Source organism: Vicia villosa, unplaced genomic scaffold (genome assembly GCF_029867415.1).
Source record: "Vicia villosa cultivar HV-30 ecotype Madison, WI unplaced genomic scaffold, Vvil1.0 ctg.000467F_1_1, whole genome shotgun sequence".
Lineage (NCBI taxonomy): Eukaryota > Viridiplantae > Streptophyta > Magnoliopsida > Fabales > Fabaceae > Vicia > Vicia villosa.
This window is the reverse complement of record NW_026705225.1, coordinates 168,422-194,790: the sequence shown is the minus strand read 5'-3', so window position 1 is coordinate 194,790 and position 26,369 is coordinate 168,422. Positions and strand designations below refer to the sequence as shown.

The 26,369-nt window shown below is 33.6% G+C and overlaps 1 protein-coding gene and 1 non-coding gene across 4 annotated transcripts; both read right to left on the bottom strand.

The window, feature by feature from the left end:
* Positions 1–922: 922 nt before the first annotated feature.
* TRNAR-UCG (transfer RNA arginine (anticodon UCG)) lies at positions 923–996 on the bottom strand. The gene has a single exon. It is a non-coding gene; the product is annotated as a tRNA-Arg (tRNA).
* A 6,594-nt stretch (positions 997–7,590) lies between these two features.
* Positions 7,591–26,104, bottom strand: LOC131628586 (DEAD-box ATP-dependent RNA helicase FANCM-like). Of its 3 annotated transcripts, XM_058899419.1 has the most exons (24): positions 25,845–26,104; positions 25,448–25,566; positions 22,841–23,108; positions 22,002–22,145; positions 21,770–21,852; positions 21,574–21,688; positions 21,353–21,444; positions 21,170–21,224; positions 20,965–21,086; positions 20,777–20,890; positions 19,561–19,754; positions 18,575–18,705; positions 16,022–16,082; positions 15,863–15,933; positions 13,218–13,267; positions 12,982–13,147; positions 12,686–12,813; positions 12,268–12,603; positions 12,092–12,155; positions 11,266–11,634; positions 10,578–11,156; positions 10,361–10,415; positions 10,027–10,167; positions 7,591–8,623 (listed from the first exon to the last, which is right to left on the bottom strand). In XM_058899419.1, the coding sequence occupies exons 2-24, from the start codon at positions 25,511–25,513 to the stop codon at positions 8,083–8,085; spliced, it is 3,945 nt and encodes a 1,314-aa protein (XP_058755402.1). In that variant the 5' UTR covers positions 25,514–25,566; positions 25,845–26,104; the 3' UTR covers positions 7,591–8,082. The 3 variants fall into 3 exon arrangements, with proteins under 3 accessions (XP_058755402.1, XP_058755403.1, XP_058755404.1); XM_058899420.1 differs by lacking the exons at positions 25,448–25,566; positions 25,845–26,104 and adding an exon at positions 23,197–23,414 and having other exon boundaries at positions 7,780–8,623; XM_058899421.1 differs by lacking the exons at positions 21,574–21,688; positions 21,770–21,852; positions 22,002–22,145; ... (1 more) ...; positions 25,448–25,566; positions 25,845–26,104 and having other exon boundaries at positions 7,781–8,623; positions 21,336–21,444.
* Between the last annotated feature and the right edge of the window lie 265 nt (positions 26,105–26,369).

Sequence of the window (26,369 nt, the reverse complement as noted above, 5' to 3'; positions counted from 1 at the left end):
TAACAAATCTTAAGTCATGATGTTATCAATTTGTCATAAATGTGTTATTTATGTGTCTTAATTTGAATATTCCTTCTCGGTTATTTTTGAGCCGGTAGGATCAGCCTGGTCCATCAACTCTTAGCACGACCTTGTTTTGGCAGGTGGGTTATAACTATTGGCTTTAAGTTACATCTCGGCCCATTCTTGGTGACCCATCTCAAAATCAATTAGATATGTACTCGGTATCTCAAACATGAATCGTGTATAGGTAAAAGTTTTCTTGAGACCTTTTGAGAAACTCCAACATCATCAACTTTAAAAAATTGTCTGATTTAAGGGAATCATCATAAATTTGCTTTTAGCCTCAATCCCAATGTTAGCTAGCAAGCTCATTCACATAAACATTTTGCTTCACCATACACATGACTCATTATAACTTCCAATCCAACTTCTCCATCTTGACAAATATTTTGAGCAACTCACACTTTGGTAACATCAACACCTCCTTTACTTTTTGAAAAGCCACATAGCCATTCACTCTCAACTCTCTGAATCAGCCCTTTGCACCTCGAACCACCATTAGTTTTACTCCCACTGCCCGTATTCAGCTTGATCCACCTTGTGAGAAGCTGAAACCACACACCAAAATCTTTCACTCTTTTGAATGTCAATCAAAGAAGACTTTATAATAGCTGATATTATCATAGGAAAGACCATAATAACTTTAATCCAACCAAATTCAAAACCCAAGTTAAATATTAGTTTCTAAAATGAAAATTCGTAATATTATAATATACACCTAAAAATAAATGAATATACAAAAGTTTTATTTCCTAAAATAAAGCAAGATCGCTAAAAAACTATTATAACAGCATAATAAAATCAGAGCACGAATTTGGGGGTTTTGAATATTGAAGCAAGAAATGGGAAAAAGAATAATCGACCACAGTGGGAGTCGAACCCACGACCTTTTGATCCGAAGTCAAACGCGCTAATCCACTGCGCTATGCGGTCACTTATTGACTGTTTTGCATGTTTTGAGAACACAACTTAAAAATGATCTCGTCTCAAAGAACAAGTAAACTCGAGATTTATGAATTTGGGTTATTGAATTGGAAGTTTTTTTAGTATTGAAATGTTATTCTGTTTGTGTCAACGTTGAGTTCAGTTTTGTTATTTTCTGTGGCCGGTGGATACTGCAAAATAAATTCAGCACTTGACTAGTAAAATAAATAACATTGGAAGAGTAATAGGCGAGTCCAATCCTTTTATGCATAGATCTTCCGATTCTAGGGTAGCTAAACGAATACTTGGGTTACCAACTAGAATGATTATATTAAATCAACATAAAGTAAATAGTCTAATAGTCTTGAGTTTATACTATTAGATCTTTTATATTTTTAAGTTTGTAGTTTAGTTTGTTTAATATTATTGATAAGTATTCAAATGGAGACCAGAATGGTTTTTCTGTGAATGGATAGGATATTTACAACAACAACAACAACAACAAAAGTTAATAATTTGACCGTCAAAATTGCATCAAACTTAATCAACTTTCCTTTTTTCCTTTTTTTTTATTTTTGAGATTTAGTGATCGACCTTATTCCAAGCAATATAGAGTGTTTTCCCACATGTACTAACATGAACCATGTCAGTATGAAATCTATCTTTAGAAATGTCTATTTAGGCAATCTCAACGAAGTAGAGAATGTTATGGATGATCCCAAAGTGCACGTGTTCGCTAGGTGTCTAGAGCACTCGTCCAAGTGCTCACTTAGTGTTAAAAAGGAAACGTGGTGGTTTGAGGAACATGTTAGGTTTATGGATCATGGTCGTCAATTTTTTGTCTTTGAACAGTAGTGACAAGGAAATTGATAATAAATTGCCGATATAACTCCTTATTGATGCTAAAGAGTAGTGCTAAGTGAACATTGATATCTTGGGTTACCAATTTTCCTATTCTAGCAAAGACAACTTGGAGTGGGCATGTCGAGATGTGGGGTCATCCTAATAATGGCGGGTAACTATCCCCGCGGGGGAGAGAGAACTTAAGAATTTTTAATTGTTATGGGGTGTGTGGTCTCCCCATGTAAGAGTGTTTGTTCTCCCATATGCGGGTCACTATATCTTTCAACAACTTCGAGTTTCAAGTGCTTAACCATTTGGGATTGCCCCGTCACAATGGCATTTGTCTAGTTGGGAGTATGTGAAAGTCCTTCAATATTGGTGTAAATATAAGAAAAATCATCCAAAGTTCACCTTATTGTTCCATTTATTCCATGTTCTGAGGAAGTACTTTGGCCCGAACAAACCTCAAGAGTTGGTTTCACTGAAATAGGGTCGTAATTTTTTTTAAGTGTACATGGATTCCTTGAAGAATTTCAAGGATAGGTTTTTCTTTGTCATGCCCCTGAATCGCGTCATGCATGAAACACTTTGTGAAATTCTAGAAGAGGCATTCGGGGATGAACATGAGGTTTACAATATAAAGGAGAGAGAGCAGCTCTGAAGTAATTGTGTCCAATGATTCCCTCCAAGCTTTGCTACATAACCCTCTTCATAAATTGTAATCCCATAATGTCTTAGGTGAAGTCACAATTGTTGATGGTTTGAGTGATCATTAAATAATTTATCACGACTAATACCTCGTGTCTAGCCATATTAATAGTTGAACAATAAAGTTGATTACAATTGTCTTATTAATGGTTAATTATCAAACACAATTTTGGATTAAATTGTTCGTCAAGGTCTCCTTCATAATAAAGGCTTATTCAATTGTATATGTTGATGTTGTTGACGGGGTTATTGTTGATATTGTTGTTGTCCTTGATTTGAGGCTTGCCATTGTTTATTCCTCCATCTGAAATTAGGATGGTTTTTCCATTATGGATTATAAATTTTAGATAAGGGTACTTTCTTTGATAATTTCCAATGTAAAGGGCTTCGTCATTGTGAAGCCTTCAGAATTGCATTGTCCATTGGTAATTATTCGCATCTTAGATTTTAGACCAAATGTATATGAAGTAATCCTATGGTGGAAATCCCAAGTTGTTTGATCAATGTGTCAATATGAGCCTTCACTTAGTTATGACTCTCAAAAAGTGCACTTTGAGTGTCAAGTGTTGTTTCTCCCTTTCTTTTAACTTTTTATGTGAGTGCATGATACTTTCCACATTCTCGGTCGATTCATTTACCTATGTGTCAGACTTGGTTCTCATTGTACCTCTAGCTGAGGCATCTAGTATTATGGTATAACATTTACGTCCCTGCATAAAATATTGACCTTGAGTCATTTCATCCAGACTATGTGATGGATTTTTTTTAGCATAAGTTTGAATCTCTCCTACACATTGTAGAGTGATTGGGCTTCTCCTTGCTCGAAGTTGGTCATATTCGCCGTTTTATCTACATATTTACTCAACGCATAGAATCGCTCCAAAAAATGTTCCTCTAGCTCTTCTTAGGTATGATGGTGCCACTTGGAAAAACTTCAAGCCAATCTTTATCTTTTATTATTAATGCGAATGAGAACAATTTGGGCTTCATTTGATTTTCAATCACCCCGTTTGAACAGCAAAACAAAGAGGTCTTTTCAGCGAACCTACTCAGGTGCTCATAAGGGTATCGCACTAAATCCTTTGTAAAACTTGAAAGAACGTAGTTTTTAAGTATGGAGAATATGGATTTGATGGTCGGAACCCATTGCTCTCAAGTTGATTGTCTTTCAAAATCTCCGAGAGTGTGTCTAGGTAGCTCTGGTGTAGGTGTTCCTTAGACATGTGGTTTGATTAAGTCAATCTTGGTTATAATTGCACTTAACCGAGATATAAGTCGGGTGGATTTTCCATCATTGTCTATGCTTCTTGTTTAGTTAATCGAGTTTCCTTTCGTAGCGCTTTGGAAGTCCTTTATAGCTTCGGATTAAATTATAGTACTTTCAATCATGTACCATGCATACCCTACATAAAACAAATATCTCAGTAGCTCTAAATAGTCAAATAAAAATTAAATTAAATTAAAATTAGAAACATATATCAGATTAAGAAAATTATATTAAATTCAAAATAAATAAAACTGACCAAATTATCTTGTGGAAATGACTCAAGAATCTCTAATAACGATGTCAAAATTTTGATTACTTTTTGGCAAATGAACCAAAAAGTCACCGAGTAGTATAAATTATAAAGAGATTGTATTTGCAAGAGTTGTTATAATTTCAATGGCTATAATGATTTTACTTATTTTAAAAACAAATAGTAATGAGTAACATTGTGAGTATGGAGAGTGTATGGTGCAAAGTTGAGAATAATGTATAAATGAAAAAGGTAAAAATTAAAGGGTTTTGGAAAATCTAATGAGAAAGACTATTATGTCCCTTCGAATTTGTTATCTACCCATTGTGTGATAATTTTATTTGACCTTATATTTACCTCCTAATTGTTTGATATGCAGTTTAGATAAGAAAGAAGGAAAAGCATTAGAAGAAAGAAAATATCGAGGTATGATAGACTCTCTCATATATCTTACTGTATCTCAGACTGATTTTATGTTTCTATCTATTTGTGTCCATGTTTTCCTCCAAATCCCAAATAATCACACCTCACTGCAGTCAAACACATTTTGAAATATCTCACTAACATATCACTTATGGGTTTATGGTACCCCAAAAGGACAGAGTGTACTTTATCTGGGTACTCTTATTCTAATTTTGTTGGTTGTAAATTGGATTAGAAAAGTACCATTGGTTTGTGTCACTTACTTGGAAACTCGTTTGTCTTCTAGCACATCAAGAAACAAGTTAGTGTTGCATTATCCACAGCTGAAGCGGAATATGTCATTGCGGGTAGCTATCGTGCCCAAGCTATATGGATGAAACAACAGTTAAGTGATTATGGAATTAATCTCATAACTGACCTGATAAAATGAGACAACACTAGCACCATAAACCTCACAAAAACTATGATAGCTCACGCTCTGATTAAACACGATGAGATTAGGCATCATTTTATTAGAGATCATTTAAAAAAATGAGATTTTGTAATTGAGTTTTTATCCTCATCTAATCAATTGGTAGATATATTTACAAAACATATTTCTTAAGAAATTTTCTTTTTCATAAGAACTGAGTTAAGAATCATAAATCAATCATGCATGAATTAATATGCTAAATGTTTCTTTCCTTCTTCTTCTCACCATTCTTTATGTGTTTTACAAGATCTATGAGTGTGTTCTATTTACCTGTTATTTATAATGTCAAAGAGGGAGAAGTATGCTCTTAAGGGGTGTAGAGTATATTCCCTTTTATTTGTGAGAGAGATTTTAATCGCTCCAAATATTTATTTGTTGTTCTCTTGTTTTACCATTCTCTGAAAGATGTGTTGTCATCATCAAAAAATGAAAAATATGGATCTATGTGTTTGTAGGTATAATTATCGTTTGGTTTTGATGATGACAACTTAAGAAGCAACTTTAAAGATAACAACACCATAAACCAAATGGTTTTTGGATGTTGAGAGTTCTATATCAGTTGTTTATTAAAGGTCCTAGTGATGGCATTTGATTAAGAAGTAATCTCAAATCTCATCAGTTAGACAATTTAAAAATCCTATAAAATGTTAATTAAGTTGATGAAACAAGCACGGGATCTTAAAATCTCAAAAATTGAAAGTCTGAAAGCTTGTTTGATATTGCGGTTAGTGTCTTAAAATGATTAGTTTATACTATAAAAGATAAAGAGTGAGTCTTAAAGTACTGAGGAAAACACACATACACACATACAAACCTTTTTCAAACTCTCTTATTTCATAAAACTTCTTTAAAACCTATTAAATCTTGTATGAAATTGATTAATAAGCGTTTTCTAATCAATTAGAAAATTGTACATGTTATCAAATTGATTAAGTACTTGGTTCAATCGATTAAAACAAGATGAATGACCTTTTAATCAATTAGAAAAGTTATTAATCAATTAAATAATATAGTCGTTTAGGGTTTCTTTTTTATTAGGATTATTGTATCTTGAAAGCTTTCAATGCTTATCCGTAAGAATTAGTCGATTAAATCAATTAATTGGCCCAAGGTTTATTTCCTTTTTTTAGGAAAAAAATCAATATAAAGGAAAACTCTCCTCATTTTGTTTTTACACTAAAAATTCTAAATAAAAAGCTCTCTATATTTCTTTTACTCTCTATATTTTTTAAATTTTCTTTTTCACGAGAATTGCCGCAATGCTAAAAGATTGAAAAGCCCTTGGAGAGTTGTTAAAATTAGTGATGTGTTAATTTTATTTATTTAAGAATGTGATTTTCTTGTGAGTTATACTTGTAAAGTACTTAAAGGTTACAAGCTAAACCTAAAAAAGCTTGGGTGAAGGTTCTTCAGTTAAGTTTGTGTAAAAGTGTTGTTTGGTTGTTGTTGAAGGTTTGTGGGTTGATCATGTAAAAGCTCAAGTTTAATTTTAGTGTAACTCTCAAGAGGAAACTCTTAAGAACAAAAGTATGTCAAGTGATTAGGTAGAACATGTATAAATATTTAGTGCACTTTCTCTAAATCATTTTCTCTTAATTTAAGTTGATTTATCTCTCTTCATCCTCATCTTTCTTCTATCTAATTCTTATCCTCTAACCTAAATATTTTCAAGAGTAAAAGTTTTTATAAATTAAATATGAATTTCAAATATCATGATTCACTCCTCTCATCTCACTCTTTTATGTTTTGTGTTACTTGGTCGCGATGTCATCCTTTTACTTGTGAGTAACTATCTCCAAGGGGCATTAGAAGTTTTAGTCTTTATGGGATGTATGGTATCCGCTTGTGTGAATGTTTGTTCTCCCGGGTGGGGGACACTCTATCCTTCAACAACTTAGAGATTCAAGACTTAGGGGTCGCCCTTTCATGATTGCATTTGTTCGGCTAGGCGTACGTGAAAATTCTTTAATATTGGTGTGAATGTAAGAAAAATCATTCTATACTGAACTTGTTCTTCCATTTATTCCACATTCTAAGGAAGTGCTTTGACCACATCTAACCTCAAGGGTTGGTTTCTCTAAATTAGGGTCGTAATCTTTTTTGAAGTGAACATAGATTCCCTAGTTGGTCTTAATTGATTAAGAAAAAAGAGTTGTTGTTGCTAAGTAGATTTGAAAGAATATTCTTAATATATAAAGAACACTGTGAATAAGTGAAAAGGTGTATAAATAAAGATGACATATGGTTACCCAAAAGCATTTGGAAGAGATGGCAAAGTCTCTTCCAACTTAACTATCTTCATAATCAAGTATCCAATACCTAATTATGGAGCCAATAATCATAAGTCATTTTGAATCTAAAAATCAAAATTTGCTTATAAAAGAAATTGGAGGGGGTATTAGTTATAGAGTTTATTTGAAGTATCAATTAGTTATAGAGTTTATTTGAAGTATCAATGCAAATACAAACTGAAACTTGCCCAGAGAAAGAGAGAAAGTGGAAACATAAATGTATCGGTACCAAATAAGAAGTACTTCTTGGTTTCTTCATCTTACTAAAGAAGGATTTCACAATTTTTCAATTTCATCTTGGTTGAGTTGAACCAATCTTCCTTCTCACATATTTATTGATGTCATGCAACTATGTCTTACTCGGTATAACGCAATAGATCAGCAAACAGTAGTAAAGAGGTCCGCAAGCTTTAATTCAAACAAATTATTTTATTTTACTTTTTGCAACAAAAAAGTAATATTAGTGAAATGAACAATATTAACGCAGAGAACAGAATTGTCGTGATAGAGTGTGCAGAATCAAGTTCACAATGAACAATGTTTAATGATGAACACGGTTTGCACAATATATATACTACGTTAATTTTTATGAAATATTTTCAAAACATACTACGTACAATAAATCATTATTGTTAACATTAAACACAAGTAGTTGTAAGATTTTGAGTGTATTGTCCAAACTAAAAATAATATTCTTTACATTTTACTTTTGCTCTTTTAGTTACAAAATCTTTTATAGTCCCCTCATAAATACAATAAAAATAAAGACTGGAACTGCTAACAGGCAGTTAACATTAACTAATTTTCAAAATGTGCAAGTATCGAACCGCGCGAGTGCTTATCATATACCAAGGTCGAATGATGGAGTCATAATAACATCAAGGTTCGGTTCATGAGATTGAGGATTTACATCTTGCTTCTGATTTGAAGAATCCGATTTCCGTTTAAGAATAGAAGTTGCTTGCGCCTCCAACTCATCAAGATCAATAGTATTAAGGAATTGATCGTCACATAGAACATCTATGGTTGCATTGGTATTCACTGATTCTTTCTTTGATTGAAGTGCAAATTCGTGTTCAAGATTCACACTTGGAAAGTATCCAGAATTATGAAATGTCAATCTTCTTTTACGGCTTCTTGTATCTGTCTCAGTTGGAACACTAGTTGAAGGCCCTGCTTCTGAGGTCATACAGTCAGTACTTATAGATTCTGACGTTCGATTAGCTGAATGACTGGTATGTTCTGTCTGGAAACGACTCACTGTCTTGACTGATGAATTACCGCTTTCACCAATACTGGCTGTCATAGTCACATTGTCAGGACTGAAGGTGGTGGAAAACTTTGGCCCTCCATTCATCGGTGTTTGACTGAGCAATGAACGCCTGCAACAGAGCTCATTCTAATTATGCAGGTTTAACATGAAGTTGTTAATTACTAGTATTTAGTTCAGAGTTACATGTCACTCCACACAAACACAAAAGCATTGATTATATTGCAAGCTAAATTAGAAAAGCATTATATCCAAAACAGAGAAGTAACTCTGCCATCTAGATAGGGACGGGAAAGGAGGACCACGAGCTACAGATCTCAACATCTTATTTTACCCCCTTACAATTTTGAAATATTGAGTTTTTTACGTTGGACCTCGAGAAAAAAGAAAACTAATCTTTAACGCATCAAATGATAAATTTCTTATCTCCACCTGACAGCAGACCATATATTTCCCAGATGAAATGATAGCTAACATTTTACCAAGTTAATAACAGACTTCATTGCACATTCATTTAAATTTTTAAACTTAACAAAACATATCCTTTCAGCATCGCATAGATAGATCACAATGGGAAAATTTGATGACAAATGAAATCTCCTGTATTTCATTGGAAAAACGTCACGACTAAAAAGAAATAGCAGGAAGGAAGAAGACAGAGCAGTCAGTTTTTTTACGTGCAAGAAGAAATCCATAGTGCGAACTATTCATAGATATACATACTTTATGCATTTAGCGTCAACTTCAATCTAGATGCATGTGATGTTATGTTAAGCCTTCTTATAATTTGAATTGGGCACAATTCATCCCTCTAAAACCCAGCTTGTAAGGTGAGCAATGTCTCCCACTTATAAACATATTTTCAGGCCATATTTCATCTAATATAGGACTCTCAAGTCTCAACAAGCCTCAAGGATAGTGTCAATAGTTCGATAATGAAAGTTGGGAGCACGTGATATCTTGTTCTAGTTGACCAGGAATATTGTAGAATATTATAGAACAGTGGAATGAATATTCGGTTTACAAGTAATATACAAAAGAGCTGGCACACTTAGCATGCCTTGAATCATTGTTTGATAAAATTATCTTACTTACATTCATTTTCAAAAAATGCTTCATTAATGTTCCTCGGAGTTATTATGGTAAAATGGTAAACTTAGGAATGAGTAATTGACCCGGCCCGAAAAATGTCCATGTTCAGAAAATAATTGACGGTTAAGTAACAACTGAATTAACCAAAAATCATGACTTTGGCTAATTTTTTCTCTGGAAAGTCATTTTCAAAGACTTACTAAGCTGAACTTTTCCCTTGACATTTCTTCAAAATGTTCACAACTAATATGTAGTCTCAAATTTAGACAAATATAGGAATAAAGAAAAGAATGTATGATAACTTTGCAAATAGTTTTTTAAGGTGAATTTAGTGGTCCATTTTAATACCAAGATAATACAATTGCATGCTAAGGCTACTTAAGAAAAACCTGCAAAGAGATAAGATAAGTAATGTAAAACTACCTGTAAATTGCCATCATGTCCATTCTACTAGCTCCAGGCTGAGTGGCTGCTGTAAGATTAGTTTGATCATCTATGAAACTGTCAACAGAATTTTCATCCTCGGCATCTTCATCATTAGATACGGAGGCATCTGAAGATACCCTGATGAAGTTGAAAAGATCATGAGATTGGATATCTTCCGCAAAATATCCATGATAAACAGATTATTCTATATGTAATATCTTTTGAATCATCAAGAAAACACATGGTTACTACAATAATAAAATTTAGTTAGCCAAAAAATTATCACAGGATGAGAAATGCAAAATTCATAAAGTCTTTAGAATAAGCTTACTCGGCTTCCTCCTCAATGAAGTCTCTCACTCTCACGTTAGCTGGTTTCTTTATACCTAAAATTAAAAAGTGAAACAACACTGCCGTAAGTTTTACAGAATACAATTTGTTAAATGTACTTACAATTTAATTTCATGGATAACAAAATATATGAGCTACAATCTACAATCCGTAAACAAAGAATGGAACAAAAGTTGCACCAGTAAAACAAAAATCACCTTGGCCGTGCTTATATCGTGTGGGATTGGTGGCAGGAGCTGGTTTTGAAAAGTTTGCCGTTGAATCAAAAATATTATTGTTTTTCTGATTCATATTACTTTCAGTATCTTCAATTTTTCTCAACCTTTTAAATTTGCGAGCAGGTTTAATGCTTACAGACATTTCGCCACAACTTGGATGTGATTCTTCACTGATGCTTGGACCAACAGTATGCATATGCCTTTCTTCAATTTGAGAAACAAAGACTCGTCCTCTTCTAATCGCACAATTCTTCAGCTCAAGCAAAGGGGTTCGGGTTTCATTAACAGGGGAGGTACGTACATTTTTACCATTGTCACTATCATAAACAGGGGAAGTACATACATTTTTACCATTGCCACTATCATAAACAGGGGAGGTACATACAGCTTTACCATTGTCACTATCATTAACAGGGGAAGTACATACATTTTTACCATTGCCACTATCAATTATGACATTTTCAGTTTCCCTACAACTCAAAGAGCCAGCATCTTGTTCTGCCTGGAGATGAACAGGTGAAATACAGCCTCGGATGACAAACCTGTTTCTTGACTTCCCTGAAAAATTCAATTTGCTTCAGAAGAAATTATTTAAACACAACCACAACCAACAAAGTTATCACTTTCATATATTGTACAGGCACAATTTGACATTGAAGACACGCACCTCTTTCCTCAATGGGAGACTCGGGAACCACACCACTTATAATCAAATTAGTTAAACGAGGGCTAAGCTCTTCATCTCTCATGCCGTTATCGCATGCATCCGCAGCCAGTGAAGAAGTCTGCTTCTCAACAGAATTTGCTATTTCAGTGGCATTAGCTCCTCCATTTGACAAAGTCCTCTTGGCATCTGGAGTCTCGGGAATTGTCTCATCACCATCAGCTATTTCCTCTTGACACTCGCCCGTGTCACAGAAAGTATTATCTGGTAGAGTTAGATCAACAAAGTCTTTGGTTTGAATTTCCATATGACAAGAATCCACCTCCAGACGATTTTCAAAATCTATATTTATTCCCGTTGTATCCCTATTGTCTGAAATAGTGAATAGAAATAAAACAGGGCCTCCCATTAGTGTCTTCTCAAATTTCAAATGTTAACTGATATTTGCAAAATCTTTACAAAAAAGGCCTTTACTACTAACGTCAGTCAGAATTATTTTTTTAAAAAGTAGATACAAAAATGCAGAAACACCTCTTTTGTCGTTTCTGTTGCTATATTGATAATTTCATTGAAAACAAGGTTGAACAAACATGAGGAATAACAGCATGCTAGGAAAAGAAAATTTTAGCAATTTCATTGAAAACAAGGTTGACATACAGATAACTCCGGTTCTAGAATCATAATGAATGTTTAATAATGTCTTGATTAGAACCTCGTGTATTTATTGTTTGGCAGATGATCATACCATTTTTAGCATCATCCGGTTCTAGAATCATAATGAATGTTTAATAATGAAATTAAGGAATGAAAATTAAACAGATGATCATACCATTTTTAGCATCATCGAGTTCAGTACTGACATGCGGCTTACTATTTCCTAAACACCTTCCTTCCTGAATTAAACAGATAGATGTATCAATTTAACTAAACTAAAAAGGATTAATCACAGTATGCCTAAGGTCTTGTTTAGTACAATATAGAACTAATACAGAAAGAATGTAGAACCTGAAGGGTAGAATTTTCGCTATCTCTTGCACATGCAGCCAGTCCTTGCAAACGTTGCATCATGTCTATAAACATCAATGTTCCACAGGAATGCTTCACTTTATGAACTCTAGAAGGAAATGTCTGAGAGTGAGGGAAGGCGATAAGAGACAATCTACATCTATTTTCTCCAGTAGAGTGAAAATATTTTTCGAGTAAATCAGTTTCAGCAAGAGTGAGTTTGTCTTTGGATGAAGAAATTTGAAGATGGTTTTCTCTCACATTATTCTGACGAGGAATAAATTTCTCAATAGACAGTTCAACATATTGAACTTCAGGTTTAAAGATGTGGGGAATCTACAAAAGAAGTTAGAAGGATTTAGAAGATAATGATAAAAACTGAAACAACAAAGAAAAGAAGCTACAGATGATTTCCAACCATCCTTGGACTGGGATGAAAGACAAAGCTATTTATGCCCCCATTTCGCATGTGTTTGCTTATAGTCTTGCCCTTTGCCTTTTTTTTCAAGTAGCCTTTCAACTCTGCCCCTTCACAAGCCAAAACTAGTAATAATTGTTAAGGAATCATTGTAGTAAACAATCAAAACTTTTCAGAAACACTAAATGCTATTGCAACTCTCAACACATTATTACTAGAGGACATCAAGAATGTTATTTTCTTTCTCAACAGTAGCAATTGCCAAGAAACATCAAAAATTGACAATCAAAGGATATCAACTCGGCCATCATGTTTTCTTCCTGTTCTCCCCATTCGCTGAATCATTCTAAGCGGTGAAATATTAGCATCAAAAGATATGACAAGATCAACTTCCATGATATCAAGACCTTCTTCACCAATGGATGTAGCAACAATGACATTGTAGGCACCGGACCGAAATTTCTGTGGGTAAAGTTGAACCACTTAAGTATATATGAAGGAGTACATATTTGATTCCAAATAGAATAAATACCTTAAGCACAGCCTGTTGAACTTTCTGGGACTGACCTTTCGTTGTTTTTCCTGCAAATCATAAAAAACGAAGATTTCATTTTATGATCACAGAAATTTAAAATACTGAAGTGAAAAAAATAGAAAAAAAAATATAGGTTGAAGGATAAGTGACTTTCTGTTCATATACACAGAAGAAAAAGATGCAGATGTCAACAACGGTTAGGAATTATTCAAGAGACAACAGAAATTACGACTTGTTTTATGAAATCTCACCAAATAAAAAGCAATGCATGGACATAAGTTTTGAAGTTCACTAGCAAGGAGCCTAATTTGCATTGATGAGATATTATTTGTTGGGTTTTTGTGTCCTTTGTATTATATTAGCTAAGAAGGGTTTGTTATATTTCTTTTTCCTTGGAACCTGACTTTACTTTCTAATAATATTATTCATTAAAAAAATTAACAGTAAAAGTTGACGCATCACAATATTTATCAGAATTTGGAAAGAAATTGGTGTTAGAATTGTTATCATTTGTTATGTTGTTAGAAGTGCAAGACGATAGCAAGAGTTTGTGAAACTAAAATATCCCATACAAATATTGCATGAATCTTTGCTTCATTGAAAAATAATCCTGTATTGAAATGGCAGTGAATTAAACAAAAAGAAAGGAGAGATGGGCAACACAAACTGCGGATTAAACAAAAAGAAAGGAGAGACGGGCAACACAAACAGTGCCATCTTCAGTTTATGACCTATGACCCGTCAAACCTAAATACAAAAATCATGTATACATGCATTCACACTCTAAAACAAGCAAATGCTCTTCTCACATAACCTACATAGCTGCTTTCCGTCTCCAACCACCTATCTTCTTTGTGACCACCCTTCTCTCGTGAATGACGGATTCTCTCTGTTCCATTTCCTACTCTGTTCTCTGCTCTTATTTTTTTTGTTATTCTGTCCTTGTCTGTGTTTTGTCTTCTATTCTTTTTCTTTCATATGTTGTTCTCTGTTCTTATTTATCTCTGTTAATCTACCATTCCACAAACAGTGGCTCTCCTCTCTTACAATGTCATCTCAGGACCAAGTTTATTTCACAGACTTGTAGACTGTCAATTATGGTACTGCTAGTGATATTTATTTGTTGAAATGTGCTTTTACGTTTTAGATTATTGTCTTTGACATATTATTATGTTTTACAGTTTCTTAGTATACTTTTGTCTGTGTGTTATGGCTATCAACATTATTTTTCATATTGTCATGGCAAAGTTTTTGCTTACAACCTGCCAAGAAGTCAAGATCTGTCATCAATGACATTCGGAAGCATACTTTTTATTAAAAAATATTGGTGTCTCTTTCCATGACAGCGTAGACTTTTTGTGTATAGCTTGGTGAGTGGTGACAGTTTATCTCAAACATCGATCCCTTTTTCTTGTTATTATCTTACTCCCTTGAGTCACTAGTATAAGAAAAAAAATCATTTTACATTGATTAAGAAAGATAATTAAGTGCATTTAGTTTTCTATATTTCATGTAAGAACACAAGTTTAATTTAGTAAAATATCTTTGTTGATATTTAATGACTCAACTACTAGCATTAAATGTTTTTGAACTAAAAGAATAGTGTATTATGAATACTAGCATTAAATAGTTTAAAAGTATGAAGCATAGACTCTGACACGGACACTGGGACACGACACGACACGGACACTCTGACACCGATAATATTGAAAACATAGGACACTGACACCGCTACATATAAGTTAATATTTGAGTTTCATTTATCCATATATTGATCAAAATTAATGTCTTTAATTCTTTATTGATAACATTGTTTCAATACATGTTTAACCCTTTTAGATGTGTGTGAGATTTGCCCAAAAAAATATATAAATGTGTGTTGAGGCAAAGAAAAAAAAACAATTTTTTGTTTGAAACATTTGTCTGAGTTGTCGAACATATGTGGTATGAGTGTCATACGAGTGTCGGACACTGATTAAAAGAGTGTTTGAAGCAAAGAAAAAAACATTTTTTAGGGGACATTTGTCTGACTTTTCCGACACTTGTTTGACTTTTCCGACACGTGTTGTACGGGTGTCATACAAATGTCGGACACCGACGTGTGTCGGACACCGTGACACGCCTACTCTTAGAGGTGTCTGTGCTTCATAAAAGTTAACTTTTGTTTATAATAACGACCAAGATTTGAGGTCATTTTTTTTCTTTAATAGTGACCGGAGGCAGTACATAATATACAGTGTGTATTTACTTCCTGTATTATTCACTTATTTAAAGAATTTGGAGTGTTTGTTTTATGTAATCTGAACACATTCCGAGGAATGTGTGGGTTGTGAATGTGTATTCCCATATTTCTTTCATAACTACCTCTACAACACCACTTTTAAAAATTATTTACAGGAAAGTTAAAACCATTTTCCAAACACTTTTTTTAAATTACAGCACAGGAATAGTATTCCTGTCAATTATATTCTTGGGAAAGTAATTCTCACGAATGAACTTTCATGACTTCAAACAATCACCATATAGGAAAGGAACATATGACTCTAGTTTATGCAAACAACAATTCCATTGGTCATATTGTAGCAAAGATACATTCTTGAGAACACAGATGTATCAAATGAACCATCATAAATCATAAATACCTGAACTTTGACCAATAAACTCAGTAGCTCTAATTTGATCCCCGGTACCTCCAATTGCAACCATTATGTCCCTGATTGCATTGAATTAACCCACAAATTGTTAAGAGTTCCAAATAACCCCTTAGAATAAGATAATGAAATGATCCAATTTAACTTTACCTGACACTTTCTCTGAAATTGGAGAAAATAATCACCCTGGAGCTTTGTGGATCATTGGTTTCTGCAACATCCAAATATATCATTCACTAATGAATACACACTCGTTGTAAATCATCTGACATTAAAGACTAATGAAAATAGCCTGGCTATTAGCAAAACAAAAAATCAAACTGAGATTCAGCCACAACATTTTGCTTATTGAAAGTACAGGCAGTGCCGAATATAGATGAGAGAAAATTTATACAAAAAATTTAAGGCTGTTTGGGAATAAAATTTTCGTTTGAAAGAAGTTTTATAGAAATAGTATCAAATTTCAGCTTTGAAGTTTTTTAGAACTAGTATCAAATTTCAGCTTTTCTAAACCTTCCTTTCGGCCGGTGAAGAGAAATCATAGCCTTGAGTCCTTGACAAAAGACAAATGAGAGAAATAGCATCTACAAAAACACTACAGAGAACAATTTTGGTGCCAATAAAAACTTTGAATTAGAAAAAGCAAAAGAAGATGATTGATTCCTTTCTCGCTACCCTGGCAAAGCCAAAACTAATAAAATAAAGTTCAATCAGATTTATACTGATCAAATCACCACCAGTGATGGATGTTTACAAAAAAAATGAAGGTTTTCATTTCGGTGATATTTTGTTCAACTTTCCACTTCACAGTCGACATCATTCCAAATGGAAGTATCGTGGAATGGATAAACATTTTTTAAAACTTATATCAAAATATTCCTAGTCTTTACGCTAACCGATCAAATGGAAAGAAACTTGTATCATGCAATCGATAATCATATAACAATATAAGAGAATAGACTGAACAGTCGGCTCTCTCTCGCTGATTGATCTTTTTCAATGGTAATTTGTAAAATTCAGGAAAAATATCATTTAGAGGAACACAAACAATAAAAAGAAATTGGTCATTATTTCAAACTTCATCTTAAATTTCACAAATTTCACAAACTACAGAAAAAAACTTCAACCCATGCTAGCTCAATGTGAAAGAAGCCTAAGGAACATCTTTGTAATAAAACTGGAGCTGTAAAGCTAAATAGTTGAATGTTATTCTCAAAATTTGAGTTGGGTCTAACTCATCTCTACAAAATCAGCTGGTAAGGTAAGGATGGCCCCCACTTATAAAACCTACAAAAGTCATATCTCTAAGCAATGTAGGACTAAACACACCCCTTTAAATCCAACACAAAGAAAGTGTTCGAAGCTGCAATGAAGACAAGTCAAATATCGCAATTAGGTGGGGCGGACCATAGTGAAGGCGGAATTTACAACACACACCCTCACGTTCAGGTCCCACTGAACCTGAAGCTTGGACAATGCGGGAAGCCCAGCAACAGATCTAAGATAGGCTCTGATACTTCTCAAAATTTGGGTTAGGCCTAACTCATTCAAACAAAATGTCATGGTAATTAGAATCGCTCCTACTCGTAGGATCGGCCAATTCTACGATTTTGCTAAGCCTGGCAATTCTGCTAAGGGGAAACTTGGATTTGGGTAGGATCAGTGGGATCTCCATCCAAACACGTAAAACGATGTGTTTCTAGTGTTTCTGGAATTTATGTTTTTTATATGCACATTTATGAATAAACATGCAATATATATAAGTTTGCAAAATTGGAAGGATTTTACGATCCATGTTACGACTTACGATCCCCCGATTCACGATTTTGTGTATTGGAAAAATCTCAAGTCTCGATTTAGTTAGAAATAGAGTCTTGAAAGAGTTTATAAAAAGTGACATCCCTCACCTTACAAGCCGGTTTTGTGAGGATGATTTGGGCCAAACTCTAATATGGTATCAAAATCTATCAATTCGGCCATGGGCCGCCCACCGTTTATGTCTATGGACCAAACCCAAAAGAGTGTTGGGTGTGATAGGGTGTATTGGGAAAATCTCAAATCCCACATTGGTTATGTGTTAGAGATAGAGCCTTGAAAGAGTTTATATAAAGTGACCCCCCTCACCTTACAAGTCGGTTTTATAAAAATGAGTTAGGTTAAGCTTTAATCATGTGAGCCCTCCCCGATCCTAAGTAGGATCTCGATTCTAACTACCTTGAAGATTGTCTCCACTTATAAACACTACACGTGTCATATCTCTAAGCAATGTGGGACTAAGTTCACCCCTCCTCCAAATCCAACACAATGAAGGTGTTGGAGGTTGCAATAAAGGCAAGTCAAATGCCGCAATTAGGCGACTAGGGGTGGACCGCAATGAAGGCGGAATTTCCAATAGCTATCATTAAATTACTGTAAAATCCTAATGCAAGACCACTTTGGTCACAAGATGTCGAAGTCAATTTTGATGGAAAATCAAAGCATGAAAAAATCATAAACAAAATTAATGATAAAGCATGAAAAAAGTCAATCGTTGTAACTTAACTTTCTAGGCCTGAAAATGCTGTGAGAAGAAGTAATTTTCATATTATCTCTAAGAATGTAAATCTTTTGTGCTGAATTATTGTAAGCAAGAAGGAAAATACTAGCACCCTAGATATTTCACAGAAGTTAAACTCAACACTTGGCAAACAGAATTATACTTACTGAAATGCTCCAGTAATACTTCTAGCATTTTGGACAACTTGGGACTCGACGCGCCATGGGACAAGCTTTGGTGCATTAGTTGCCTTGCTTTCAGAATATCTTCATTTTTACTCATATATTTTGCAAAAAACCTACATATCATTGTTGAAAGCATCATTAGCCTGCCTCACAAACATATCAACTATGGTCACAAATCTAGATGACTTTATCTATACCTATTTATAAAAGGAATACCAAGTTTGTGTAGCTTTTTTCTACCAATTATCTTTATCTAAATAAATAATTGAATCTTATCCTAATTTCAAATTTAGATCAGATAAAATTTTGAGAAAAGGGGTGATGCACTGACAGTGTAAAATATTTTTACACTGTCAACCAATCATCACCCATGTATCCAATTAAACCATTTTTTTATTTAAAAAAAATTTAATGACATGGCACATTTATGATTTTCTATTGGATGACAGTGTAAAACTATTTTACACTGTCAGTGCACTACCTTTAAACTCTAAAATTTTATCTATTTCTAATTTAAATTTTAAATAAATTCTTATATAATCAATAAAACAGTTATAACAAGTATTAGTTAGCAGTGATACTATCTCCAAAATCCTACTAATGACGTTGTATAGAACTCTTCTGAATGTGACCATGCAAATACTGTAAGGTTTATTTGTTTCTGTCACAAGAAATTCATAACGATAAAGGAACCCTACAGACAAATAGGGCTCTCAAGGATTCATAATGATATAAGAAATTTTAAATAAATTCTTATATAATCAATAAAACAGTTATAACAAGTATTAGTTAGCAGTGATACTATCTCCAAAATCTTACTAATGACGTTGTATAGAACTCTTCTGAATGTGACCATGCAAATACTGTAAGGTTTCTTTGTTTCTATCACAAGAAATTCATAACGATAAAGGAAACCTACAGACAATTAGGGCTCTCATAATAATTAGGAAGGATGCATAAAGGCCTACCCTTGCTTCAATTTTCTTTCAAGCATCTCATGCGCTGGTCTTATTCCATGACTTGAAAGAAGTTTGTGGATGTAATAAAGAGTAATGAGAACTCCAAAATACCCTTCAACATCTATGTAGTTGTTATGTGAAGGATCTTGCATCTGCCCTTGACGAAACTTTTCCCTCATTTCAAGTAATACACAAGGGCTCAACTGCCAGCCAGCAAGCATTGAAAAGAGAAAAGAGCAGTTATTGATTCAGCTATATCATCAAGCCTGTGTAATTTTGGCAAATGATAGTGCAGGCAAAACAATATGGCAGCCAACCATAAGAAGTCAATGAACCCAAATAATAGGCAAATAGCTATCGAAAATCATCATGCTTCGGAATGTTATTCATGAAAATCTGATAGATAGTAACTAACAGGGGGGCATGCTATAATCTTAGAAATGCAACTAGAAAAAGAGACACAAAAACATGGCCTGAAAGGCTGCAACAATCTAAACCCATATATTTATACAGATCCAACAAGCCAAAAGTATTTTGATCATCCAAAGGTATTTAGCAGCACATTAGCTTTGACAACTAATTAGTTCTCTAGCTCGTTGAAATTTGAAACACATTATGAAGTGTTACTGACCATATATTAGAGCATCCATGACAATTACATAACAATTTGATGTTCAAAATCAAATTCAAATACAGCAGGCATTCATGTATTTATAATGTGTACAATCTCATAGAAGATTATAGATTATCTCTCATCACATCTTCTCTTCAATCAAAGCTACTGCTAATTAGGTTACAAGCATTAATCATTGCTATAATGCATGGGACATATAATATTAGACTCAAAAAAACTGTTTTTGAAGGTATTATTCAGCAACTAGTAAACTCAAATGCTTCATAGTTAAAATGATTTTTTATGAATCAGTTCAAAAGAACTTAAATATAAGAAAAATTAATAAGATGAACCATTTTTTATCTGTGCTCTAGGACTGTGGTGTCGGTAACATAGGGCAGAATTACTCTTGCTTATATAATCATAATGTGAATTGGATCCATATGTATGCAACTTACATATCCTCTGGCTAAAATAATTACTATATTTCTTTCTAACTCTAGAAAACTTCAATAAAAACTAATGACAAGTCATGTAGTTGTTTTCTAACATTCGGTATAACAATCTGAAACTAAAACAACATGAAAAAGATGAGAAGAGAAAGGGCCATACAGTACGATAATCTCTATTCTGAATTGCTCCAATATTAGTAAGCTTGGTTACGATAGGGCGTATCACTTCCAAAAACTTATTGTTTATTTCTACAGCATCTTGGCCCATTGCAACCTGTTAATATTGTAATAGGATTTTAAAAATGTGTAAATATAACTATAATTTCCAAATAGGCGAGCATGGACTACCTGTATTAACTCTATCTTCCTGTCGTGAACATACGGCATAACATCGTGGTCAGTTTCACTGCGATGTTCAAGCTTCGAGATATGCAAATTATCAATGACATCCTGGACAGTCTGCTGCTTTGCTGTATATCACAAATAGATTTAGAATACAATTTTTTAAAGAAAAAACCTGAAATAAAAACCCCAAGATTATCAAAAAACATACATCCTGGTGTTGCGGTTAATGCCAATATCCTTAGTTGCACTGGTACAGCCATCAACTAGAAACCAAAAAATATAAAAGTGATGAACCAGTTATGTGTTGTGCAAAACAATGAATGAGCTATAGTACTAAATGCCAAAATAGAGTTAAGACCAGAAGTACTAAAAACCTCTGAACAAATCAAACCTCACGAACTGCTTCACAATACGAGTAATTTCCCATTGCTCTGTGAGCTTCATCAATCACCAAACATACCAAGTACTTCACCAAACATTTACCTGAAATAAATTAATCATGCATATAAATAAATAAAGATACAAAGCTTTGTCAAATGAAGCAAAGCACAGCATATGATACATAAAAAAGATCCCCATAGAAATATTGAGTAACTAATTTAAAGAAATCACCAGAATGAATATCTTTTTCCAAAACTTGTGGAGTGACAAAGAAAACTCGCTTTGTTTTCCACAAACGAGCTCTTTTAGGAGGACTTAACTGACCAGTCATATCGACTGTCCATTCCTGCAATTAAATTCACATAGATATTTCATAAATTTTTTCAAGCAAATATGCAAGCATTTAAGTTTTAAGAAAGGTTGTTACTTGCGGTATCCCGGCAATGTTATGGCATGCTTCTATCTGCTGCATGACAAGTGGTCGAGAAGGAGCAGCAAATACTATTTTTCCTGTTGCAAAACGAAAGCAGCAGATGTAAATGCTTCTCTGATCAGAAGATGGTTTTCTCAGTTAAAGAGTTAAGTAACATAATGATATGATACACGATGTAAAACTGTAAAATTTGTGAATGCACAATCATGGCGTTACGTTACATTACCCTCAGGAAACCATCTAAAGTAGTTATACATGACAACAGCAGCAATGAGAGTTTTGCCAAGTCCTGTTGGCAAGGCGACCAGAGTGTTTTGAAAGAGTGCAGTTTGGGCAATATGGAATTGATAGTCACGGAGAGGAACATTAACTGCAAAAAGTGATAGATCAAAATTGAAATTCTTCAACTAGAGGATCAACCAAGTACATAGATATATTGTAGTATACGACTATAGGATACAACAATAACAATAGTCTCTTCCCATTATGCGGGTGATTTGAGAGCCAATTTGGATGAATTTATCAACATAATAACCACAAGTCTTTTAAACAATAACATCCTGTATAAATTGAAAATTGAAATCAACTTTTGCATCACAGGTTTTATAGAAACTCATTTACTTCTCCATAAAGGAGATAACTTCAGGACTAACTTTTAAGAATCACTATTCTTTTTTAATTGAAAAACTATTTCAAACCAACCCAATTTCAATTACAATTTACAAACCATTTAACACCAAACTTATACTCATAGCTTGTCATGGTCTTACTAAGCTCTTTGTTACTCAATCTTATCTACTCTCCTAAACATTGCTACATAAGAGCAGTCATACGAGCCCAGTGCACGAGGCTCCCACCGGGTAGGGTTTGTGGAGAGTAAATATACAGAGTCTTATCTTACCCCCCACAAAAAGACTGTTTAAAAAAGTTGAACTTGTAACCCCCTAGTCACAAAGCATCAACCTTTACTGTTGCGCCAAGGCTCGCGCCACGCCTCTTGGGTGTTGGGAACAATCCTAAAATAGCCTATAGCAAAAACAACAACTACAACCAGTACATTAGTACCTGGATATATCCAAGTTTTGGCTGCTTCAGTGTCAATGTGATGGTTACAGATAGATTCTTCACAGTCATTTTCCGGAACGTGATTCGTTTCAGTTTCCTTATTTGCAATTCCAACAAAATTATCAAGAGTCGATTGCTTCCCCTTTCCCTTTCCATTCTTTTTTCCCTTTTGACAAACCTTTTCCGCTTCGCTTCCGTTCGTTTTCGCGTCACTTCTTATTTCGCAAACCGCATCAATTTCTCTCGCAGCTGCTTCCCAATCAAATCCCTAAAAAAAAAAATACACAAAAACAAAAATAATTTGAGAGAATGAAAATTGTTGAGATTGTAAAGAAACTAGTTGGTAACTGATATACATCATCGTCGTCGAGAATCTCGTAAGGATTATGGGAATCCATTCGATAAATTACTCGAATTTTTGGTTTGTTTGAAGATTTGGGGTTCTGGTTCACGACTACGAGGAGTGAGGAAGGTGAATGTGCTTGTGCTATGAATTGGGTACGAAAAGGAAAATTTTAATTTAATTTGATAAAGCTTCAAATTTTTATTGGGTTAAACCAAAACAATTTAAATATATGGCGCTAAAATCTCGATTGAAAATGGAAAATGAAAATGCGTGCTAGAGAAGCTTGAAATTTTTATATAATAATAATAATAATAATAATAATAATAATAATAATAATAATAATAATAATAATAATAATAATAATAATAATAATAATAATAATAATAATAATAATAGAATTTAATTGAAATGCACGACAGTGTAAAGAAGTTTTACACGGTCACTTAATCATAACCGTTGATAAGTTAATAATGTTTGACTTTTATTTTAATTTTTTAAAGTAATATAATCGAAGGGTCATGATGTAGTGATGGTGTAAAACGTTTTACACTGACAGTACATACTAATTAAACTCATAATAATAATAATAATAATAATGATAATGTTGCGTTGCGGAATCAGAACTGACGATGGTTGTGTGAACTACGGTGGAGCGAAATTCCCGATGTACTGCGTTGATGTGTCACAGTGCATCAAAGACTCCAAACACGGTGCTTTTTGAACTAGAGGTATTGGTCTTGATGCGATGTCGTTAACTGGTGTTTGCTATCTCCGATACGGTGGACTTAAGGGGGATATTTGTAAGGTTAGTACTCTGATGCCCAAGTCAGCCTAGGGTTCAAGATAATGATAGTGACAGTGGAGATTATAGATTGTGTGTCTGAGAACCCTCTACGAACAAGGGCTTGATCACACAATCTTCAAACCAAAATATTTTACGATTTTAGCTTATAACCCAAACAATCTTCAAAAAGTAAATTGATTTTAATGTTTTTGAAGACTTCCTAGTCGGTTAGCACCTAATACTAATTAATTAAACACTTCAAATATAATCGATTTTAAGTTTAAAATAGGAAAGCATAGATATATAGTTTTTGCACATCATTAAGACATTGTTCTAATCGTTTATAGCCAATTTTTGAAATGAGCCAATTGATTAGGCTAATGTGCCAATCGATTAGCAAAGACAAATTTTTCCCAAAGCTATTTTGACAGCTCTCAATTCATATGGCACAACTTCAGGACATTTTAGAAAATCTTTTCTTGAGAAAAATCAATTTAAAAAGATGTTTTAGTGTGTGTATGTGATTAGCCATACACTTTTACGATAATGCCCTTATGATTTATAAAGTTTTCACTTTGAATAATCAAGGTAGGGCTTTCTTACACTTCAATACTTTTTCAGATACTTTCTTTTTTACACACTTGTTTGAGTTCACTTGAGATGACGCTTGCACTTATATTCCATTTGGTTGCCATCATCGAATAGTCAAGTCCGTCAAACCCTAATATTTAGGTTTGCATCTTTATTCGCTTAACAGCTTATGCTTGACTTGCTAGAAGACATCTGACCTCATCAATTAGTTGTCATCATCAAAATTTGTTATCCTTTTTAAAAGCATATCATCTGTAAAGTAAGGCTCCATAGTAGTGACAACGAATTTTCAGCGCACATGTCTGTTAACTCTGTCATCATTGAATTAAATGATGCTTATAAGTTTTAAGTGTATATGAAACTCATCTTTAAAAATATTTTGTTGTCAACGAGCCATATCGATTTATCAACTTTCCAACCATCATTTTCTAGATCAAATCCAATCTACTCAACTATCATGTCCACCACTCCAGGTTTGGTGAATGTAGTCCAATCAAGAAGACGACCCTCAATAAAAAGATGTAGTTGACGTGGCATGTTGTCCAAGGTTATTGTCATCCCCCAACTAGTAATGTAAGATGTTTATCTCCTTGTGCCACCTCTCAGAATAAGGTTGTTACCAAGCCATGATAAACAATTATGTAAATAGTGGCGGCGAGTTCAGACAATCCACTATCTCTTATAGCATAAATGAATCGTATTTTTCCCGAAGTAGTCAAATTAATGATATTTATACTATTAGTGACATATTTAAGTGTCAGGTTAAGGAATTGAAAAAAAGAGAGAATAGATTTTAGAAACAACATAAAACCGTAAAAGAAAATAAATTGTAAAAAATATTAAATAAAAAGACGTCTCACACCTCTGTCTTCCAAACAAGTCTTACCACAAGGACCTCGTAAAGTGACTTGAATGTGGGACGAGCCTTTAAGACATGTTCTAGCCTTAACATATAGCTCAAATGATTCAACTTTATTCACTTGAATTATACATCGACGTTTATGCCTGATATAGAAAATGACAAAGTATATGTTCCCCATCAGCGTTATCTCTCAACATAGTATTCTCTCCCTTTTATTGAAAGTATTGAAAAACATAAACAAATCAACAAACACACAAATCCTCACACATATATAAACCGACAAATGGATAAATAAAGTGTACATAATATGCTAAATTTTGAATTATAAAATCCAAATTCATGCATGATGCATGCTCGAAATCTATAATTAGAACAATACCTATAAATAAAAAATCAAAGGTTTAAGTAAATGTGTACTAACCCGGGTTAAATAGTTGAATGCATGATGATTTAATCAAGATTTGATGGAAACTGAGAGAATCCAAATTGTTTTGAATTTGGGGATATTTTACTCAAAAGAGAAACGCGGAAGTGAATAGGGAAAAAGAAAGGTTTCATGACTTATATGTAGTTCTTGTTTTAGAATTTGAACATTTTAAACCCACACTCATAATCTTAGATTTCGACGAATGCTTTTGGCAATTCGAAGGATTCATGAGATTTATGGAAGTGACATAAAGAAATTCACGACAGTCATATACCAAAAGAGAGGGTGACCTTATAACCCATTACAAAACAAAATTTACTCTCTCTAAGGGTCTGTTTGGTGCACATGATAAGATATAGATAAGGTATGATGGGAAGTTAGATAAAGATATGTTATGATATTGAGATGATAGTCTTATCCTATATCATGTATTTGATGCACACAAAATATAAAACATGATATTATTATTTTATGTTGTATCCATCCATACAAAATTTTGCTATGATTTAAATTGGGCAT

What these genes read in the sequence shown, in the direction of transcription:
- LOC131628586 (XM_058899419.1), bottom strand. Translation starts at nt 25,513, where the DNA reads ATGTTAAGGCTAGAACATGTCTTAAAGGCTCGTCCCACATTCAAGTCA. An exon ending in ACATTGCCGGGATACCGCAA is followed by an intron (nt 21,689 to 21,769) that starts GTAACAACCTTT and finishes ATTTAATTGCAG; the next exon opens with GAATGGACAGTCGATATGAC. An exon ending in TTCATTGAGGAGGAAGCCGA is followed by an intron (nt 10,168 to 10,360) that starts GTAAGCTTATTC and finishes CAACTTCATCAG; the next exon opens with GGTATCTTCAGATGCCTCCG.